Source organism: Rhipicephalus microplus, chromosome 1, assembly GCF_043290135.1.
Source record: "Rhipicephalus microplus isolate Deutch F79 chromosome 1, USDA_Rmic, whole genome shotgun sequence".
Classification (NCBI taxonomy): domain Eukaryota; kingdom Metazoa; phylum Arthropoda; class Arachnida; order Ixodida; family Ixodidae; genus Rhipicephalus; species Rhipicephalus microplus.
Window position 1 is genome coordinate 169,990,452 of NC_134700.1, and position 7,496 is coordinate 169,997,947.

The following is a 7,496-nucleotide window of genomic DNA, read 5'->3' on the forward strand; positions in this document are numbered from 1 at the left end:
GACAGCTGTGTCATGGTGCTACAAACATGACTGCTATAGGTATTGTTCAGTTTTATGTAGGTGTCCGAGCAAAAATTATGTCGATATTAGACTAACTGAATACGATGAGAATGAAAGTACTACATGAATTACTTAGCATTGCATGGGACTGTAAATACAATGCAGCCATGTGTGTTTAATAATTTTGTTTCATTCCCTGGTATTAGCGATTCTATGTCACATATAGTTAATGACAGTGCATTAGTTGAGCTGAAATTTATTTGGCCTTGGCTTATGCACCATGCCATAAAGATTAAATGCCATTCATTCACTGTGCCTCGCAGGCACTCAGCTGATTGAGGCATTGACATTACACTCAGTTGCCGAATTGCAGGAATAATATGTGTGTGTGTGTGTGTGTGTGTGTGTGTGTGTGTGTGTGTGTGTGTGTGTGTGTGTGTGTGTGTGTGTGTGTGTGTGTGTGTGCGCGCGCGCGCGCGCGCGCGCGCATAGGACCCAGAAGAACATTACTGACAAAGGTATCAATGAACAACTGTTTTTAATTAGGCAAAGCCCGTCTTTTTCAAACATTCTTGCTCAATTAAAAAAAAATGCTCGCACACACACATACTCTCTCTCTCTGCGTTTACACCGGTCCTGCTTAATTCCCCCTTTCGTACGCTACACCATGGAGGCAGGAAAAATATCCTCCATGCGCCACACACGCGAGCTGTCATGCAGCAGCTGCGATCGGCACCGCAACTACGCGCTCTGAAGCGTTGCTCTGAAGTTTCCGCCAATCCGCGAGAGGTGGCAGCAGCAGTCGTAGGAAGCACGAGCAGAAAAGAAGGACTCGGCCGATGTCCGTGGCACTACGTACTGCCGCCACTTAATTTCAGAGATGCCAGGTGCCGGAAGGTAGGATTCTCCGTTAGAGGTGGGAGAAGGGGGCTATGAACAAGGCCTTTAGAAGGAACCTTCGCCCCCTTCCCTCTCCCCGGCTAGTGGGGTTGGTTCGTTATGAATGCAAGACTGAAAAAGAAGCGATGACGTGCTGCTGACAAGTAACGTTGCTGCTCACTGCGGCCTGCCTTTGGGCCCTCGCTTTTCGGGGGCAGCAGTGAAAAGCAATCAGTTTTTCAATGTAAAAGAAGGTGTGGGTTCGAGCTAGTTATTGAAACTCTATGATGATCTACTTCTTGCGTGAAATTTCTTGGACAACGAACGACAGCAGGAAACTGTGCGCGTCTGCTTCGCCCTTTGCCCAAGAAATTATGCACACGATGTAGCTGAGCAATATCGGAGGTCCCCCGCCACCGTTACCGTCAGAAACCGGTGTCGAATGACGGGGTGAGTCAAACCTGGAAAAGTTGTGGTGCAGACGTGGCGCACCCTTTTCAAGATGAGGGGCGTTGGGGTGGTGTGTTGGGACCCGGGCTTTTAATCTATGTTAAGCATAGATACCGTGCAGTCGAGTTCTCCAGTGTGACTGCAGCGCCAGATCGCAAGGCCTAGAGGAGAAGGAAAGCAGCAATGATACGAGATTGGTCAAAAAGGAACGCGATGTGCTCCCTTTATTTATTCCCTGCATGCGTGGCTGGATGGGGCCGTAGTACAATGTCAGTTAATTAGGAACAGGATAGTGCGAGAAACGCAGACTCTCTCTGGCTTGTGTACGGTGCCTGATGGAGATGGAAGCCAACTTGTTCAAGCATGAAATCAAAAGTGATGATCCCTGGGATAATAAAGCGCCGATATAATAATAATAATAACAATAATAATAATAATTGGGGGACCCTCTAGCTTCGCCTTAAGGAGTTGAACGCGATAGTGAAATCCGGCCCCTAGTGCACCCTGCTAAGTGCATACTTATTCATATGTTTTGTTGCATACACACGCACGCACACAGTAAATTGGACCAATGCGTGCTATTATCGCCAAATGGGCTGGTTTTCGTCGTGACATCTGTCCAACAAAATGCGTTAAAGGGACCCTGAAACACTTTTTCAAGTAGCCATGGAGCTTATTGCCTCACGAATTCAACGCCGCAAAGATTTTAAGATCTGTCCAGTGCGAGTGGAGTTACAAAGGTTTGTCGCATGCTGCAATGGCATTATCTCTTCTCTCGTCCCGACGAAAGCGCTGGAAGCTAAGCAGGGAGGGGTGACGGGGAAAGAAACTTCCACGCCTCTTGACCTTGAGCACCTTTTTTTTTTTCCAATGCGCGGCTTTTAGGGGCGAAGCTCCTTATGTAGCGGAGCTGGTACAAATGAAGCTAGCAAAACGGCTGCCAGCGCATCATGAGCGTGGCATGTAGACATGTTACATGACATGCATGTCATGATTTGCATGTTATGACAAGTCGAATATTTTTTTCATAGTCATGTTATGTCATACCAAGTTTGGTATCAATACCATTATCGGAACGACCAGGAGAGCTAAAAGTCGTAGGCGGCTAGATAGATAGATCCGCTCAATGTCGCCGAAGTTCGCTAAGAAACGCTTCGCATTTAAAATGGGCTCGGTGGAATACTTTCGATGACATCCGTCGAAGGGTGTACAATTCCAGAGGATTGATGCGGTACACTGACAGCAATCATTCGAAGACGACAGAGACGCCGCAGCGTCTGTCGCCGACGCAAGAGCTCGGAAAAACACGTCCGTTTGCGCTGTACGCTCAAGACTACTGGCCTGGTGATGTCACGCTGGCGCAGCTCTGCTACAAATGTAAACGTACATTTTCATATATATTTAATACAGTTGTATATTTGTAGTTTAAGAACAGATTATTTTAGTGAAATGCATGCGAGACTTCTTATTCATACTAGCCGCTGCTGTCACAACTTTGATATGCGACTGGTTACATTTAGAACTTTTATCAGCTTTGACCTCGTTTATGTCACAACTATTCGAAATGTTGGTCTATGTAGCTTATTTGATGTTTGAAAATTTCAATGCTGGCTACTTTCACAAAATATGAAAACGCTTACTTAGTGTTCAAAAACCGTCCATTTATTTTGATTCTTGCAATTTGTAGTGATACTTGTATGTGCAATATGTTTAATAGTAAATATTAAGGTATATATAGGAGGTCTGATACATCAAACTCCGGGAGTCGTTTGGAATGTTTTGCTTCCAGCTTCAAAAACACCAATAGCTGTTTCAGGCTAGTATTTTTTTCTGCTCCAAAAACAATCAAGCCTGCTACAAAGCACCATTTTTTCGTGCTCCATAATCTACTCCAGAAATCAAAATGCCACTTCCATCATTGCATTACATATGTACTCCCATGATGCAGGATTCACGTCGGGTTAACGTCAGTCATAGCGCGATCGACTGAAGTTGGTATGCGCAGCACTAGCCAAGGATATACCATCCTCATGAGCACTGCATACGTTTTTCCGGCTTCGAGCATTGCCGTGTTTCTGATGGCATCGTCACGCAACTGTAAACGGATTATATAAAAACACATGAGACTGTTCAACATCTCTGTGCGCACATAATTTGTTGACGTTTATCTCTACAAAAACTACATTAGTCACCTTCCCTCCTAATGTTTAGCAGATCGTAAGGGCGCCATGTATAGAACAAGGTGCCTGCGTGGGGACCGACGTTGGAGAGTTACGACGGTTATTGAACGTAAGACGTTTCAAGTGACACCATAGATAGCGATTTTGCAGATTGCGTACCTCTGTCACTCCTTCGCGCTTGAAATTACCAGCAGTACGCCCTATGCACGATACGCCACAATGTCACTGGCAAGCACATCGCGCAATTAGCGCTTAAAGATAAACGAAGCAAGTAAGGCTTGGGTCCGCAATTCTGTCACGATTTGGGGGAGGAAGACCAGCTGAGGCGATTGATGGACACCGTTTTTACACTGATGCAAGATATTATATATATATATATGTAGGTCATATACGCTATAGGTACTGGAGGCGAGAAATACATGGCGACCGCGACATCGGAAAAATACTGCACGACTTGCGCAAACAAGTGGGTCATATAAATATCAACCGCACAGTACTCGTGACACCTTGAAATAGAAAGATCTAAAGCACCTTAACATTTCGCAAAAACTAAGGTTCCCATCAACATAATGAATGAGGCACGCGTTCATGGTTGCTTGCAGACAAAAAACGCGTGGATACAACGACGTTGAGTACAAACGTGGCGATAAGCACGAAACACCGAAGACCATCGACACAGAAAACAGTACACAGAAATGTGTGTCCCACAATGTGTTCCCGAGCTGCGTCGTATCCTTCGTGTGTAACGTTCAATATGTGGCGACGTGCCCAACTTGTTCAGCCAAAAAACACGCAGGGCCTCTCGCGCCTCATCCTGGCGTCCGCGCTGCACCCAAAGTCTTCGGCGAAGCGCGGGAAGTTGGCCACCGCCTTGTTACAGTCTCCCGCAAAGGGACGCCTCTGAGGCTGGAGCGTCTGGTTGGCGCACATCAAGTAGCACAGTGTCACGTAAAAGAGCCGGCGCTCGGAGAAAGCCGACTGAGCCGTGCGCATCCGCTCGCCCGAGGAAACGAGTGACTTCTCGAGAGACGCGTATGCCACCTCGAGGGCCGGGATCTCGGGGAAGTAACCGCCAGGCTCTGGCAGGCATTCCTCGCGGTCCAGGACAGCTTCAGTCCACGCAGGTGATAGCCAGGACCCGTTTGAGACAAGCACGCCGTAGGCATCGCGTAGCGCGCCGTCGGCGTCCAGCGCTCGTACGACCTCGGCGGCATACAGGAACCCCAGACCGCCGTAGAGCATGGCTCGTGTGCCCTCGAAGTAAAAGACGGGACGCGACAGTGCCTGCACCGACACGCGCACCTCGTTGCGCAGGTAATCGTACTCGACGAGCGGTAGCTCCATGTTAGCCGGCATATGCATCACTACGTCGTGCTCGCTCTTGTCCAGACTGTTGATCGCCTCCCTGCCTTGGACCCAGGCGTCCACAACGGTCCACGAAGTGCCACTCGGCTGCCTCACCTTTGAGTATACGGTCGCAAGCCCCTCACCACTCAACATGTTGTCCGGGGGCCACAGCACGGTGCCCGCCTTACGGAGCTTATGTTCTGCGCGCTGCTTGGACCTTTTGTCCAGCCACGGGAGCCCGCTCACTTTGTCAACGGCCATTTCCCGGATGGCGTCAAGCAGCTGGTCGACATCATCGCGCAGCGCCGGTGAGAAGCGTGGCACCGTGTACAGTGAGATGACGAGTAGCCGGAACAGTGCCTCGACCTGGGCTGCGCAGAACAGCGGCAGCTCCTCTTCGCCAGAGTGGGGCGCCCCGTACCGGTCTCGGAGCAGCGACGGGTCAGCGAGTGGTGCGAAGAGACGGGCGAAGAACCAGCCCATGTTTTCCAGCAGCGTGTCTTCGGTGAAGCGGGAAAAAAGTGCATCCGTTGCCCTGAGAACGGCGCTGTTGTAGACTCGTAGCAGGTAGTTGCCGTCGATGATCGGCAGCACGTGCTCCTGAAGCTGATGGCGCCACTCGGTGTAGTTGATGTTCGGTGTGAACTGTTGGCTCACGTTTCGCAGCTTCCCTTCGTCGCTGGGCTCGCTGCCATTAGTCAGAGCTTTGGCAAGCTCCCCTAGCACGGTCGAATCGACATCAGCGGTGTGTTGGGCGCGTTGGGCGTTGGAGTCGCTGGCGTTCGGGGCGTCGGACAGGGCGTCGTACAGCCTGCGCCAGTGGTTTTGAAAGGCGCCCCTCCTGACGATGTCCCTGTGCAGACTGAACCACACGAGTGTGTAGGAGCTCGGTGCAATGATCACGGCTGGCGGAATGCTGATCTTAAGGCTTTTGCGAGCGAAACGCACGCTAAACCACAAGGGCACCTGCCACTTGTACGCCAGGTCGATGAGTACGCCCAAAGGTCTGACTGCCAGGGAGGACTGCTTGGAGGGCCACGGAATGCCTCGCTGGGCCATGAATTGCCTCAGCATCAGCAGAGCAGATGCGTCACGCTGAGACGATGTGTCGTACGCGCAGGCGCGGAACATCAGCATAGCCTTCTCGCCTGTGGGGAGGTATCTGCAAGGGATGGTACCATGAAAACATTTTATTCCTCGGTATTGCTACTTGCCCACGTCGTGTTGTCTCCCTCGGTGTGACTGGTAACTTACATAGTAGCACGGACGGTTGTAAGCGTAGCTGCGAACATAAAGAAGTTGCGTTTCGCAACCTCCACCCCACCCGCCCCTCCACCCCACTCACACCTCGATCAACAATACAGGTGCAGTCAGCGTCAGACGTGTAGATGCCACAATACGCAAGAATAAGCCGAATATCCATGCTGTTTTGAGCGTCAGGCTTAAAATTAAAGTTCCGGCCTGTTCTTCAACGCACTGACAACATGTACTGTGCATTTCGACCGAATTACTGGGACATGCAAAATGTTTTAACAAATTGCTAGGACATTCCGAATTTTCCCAGACTTAGTGCTCTTGATATTTGACGCCTTTTGTGCGTGCATTTTGTAACGCCTACTGCACTCCCTTTAACTCACATATACAAGCAACAAGCAGATGAACTGAACTCCCAATGTAATGAGTGTACGCTGCAATCACTAAGGAGCGCGATGAACAAAAGAAGGGTAATTTAGGGGCTAGATTTTTTTAAACACAACCCCAAATGAAAATCCACAGACCATGAAGCCATTGAAGATATACAGGGGTCGTTATTTGTATTTTACTGTAATGTCTCATAAAAATGTGAATGAAGGACAGTAGTGAACATCCAAGGGCTCGTTTTATTGTTAGACAAAATAACAGTGATATCTAACAGACAATCATACCAACAAAAGTATTAGAGATAAAGTATTAATGAGCACTAACAGACAATCTTACCAAGAAAAGTATGAGAGATGTTTTCAGAAGTAAAAGTTATGTAAATGTGAAGAAAGAAAAGTGGACTTAAAGATAAGGCGAGTTCTGTCCCTGCCCACGGCAAGTTATCTTTTCGTCCACTTTTCTTTCTTCACATTTACATTACAATTACAACTAATAGCGTTGCCTATACTTTTCTTGGTGTGATTGTTAGTTCTCATGAAAATGTGAAGAAATTCAAGCGGGCGAAAAGCTTATAGTGAAGCTTTGACTCCAATAAAATAGCTAACGCTAGAATGAAATCACTCGGCTGCGGACCCGAAGGTCGCGGGATCGAATCCAGGCTGCGGCGGCCGCATTTTTGATGGAGGCGAGAACGCTTGAAACCGGTGTGTTTAGATTTAGGTGGACGTTAAAGAAGTCCAGCTGTTCGAAATTTTCGGAGCCATCCACTACGCGTCTCTCGCAATCGTGTGATAGCTTTGGGCTGTTAAAACCCGGCAATTGTTATTGTGATTACTCGTTAGAATGAACCAAAAGGCATAATGCCGCTGGCTGGCACCGAATGTGCAACCTTCTGATAACGCGGCCTATTCTCTACCAATTGAGCTACGGTGAAGGGCGTTCTCTTGTCCACTTTATCGGGTTTCTCTGTGCATGCAAACGGGGGAGTGTAAGTGCTGC

General features: G+C 48.7%; 1 protein-coding gene across 1 annotated transcript; it reads right to left on the bottom strand.

The window, feature by feature from the left end:
- Window positions 1–4,286: 4,286 nt before the first annotated feature.
- On the bottom strand, window positions 4,287–5,993 carry LOC142766051 (neprilysin-2-like). Its single transcript, XM_075867872.1, has one exon. It carries the CDS (start codon window positions 5,991–5,993, stop codon window positions 4,287–4,289), a length of 1,707 nt encoding a protein of 568 aa, XP_075723987.1.
- Between the last annotated feature and the right edge of the window lie 1,503 nt (window positions 5,994–7,496).

Coding starts and splice junctions, on each gene's coding strand:
- LOC142766051 (XM_075867872.1), bottom strand. CDS start 5,993: ATGCTGATGTTCCGCGCCTGCGCGTACGACACATCGTCTCAGCGTGAC.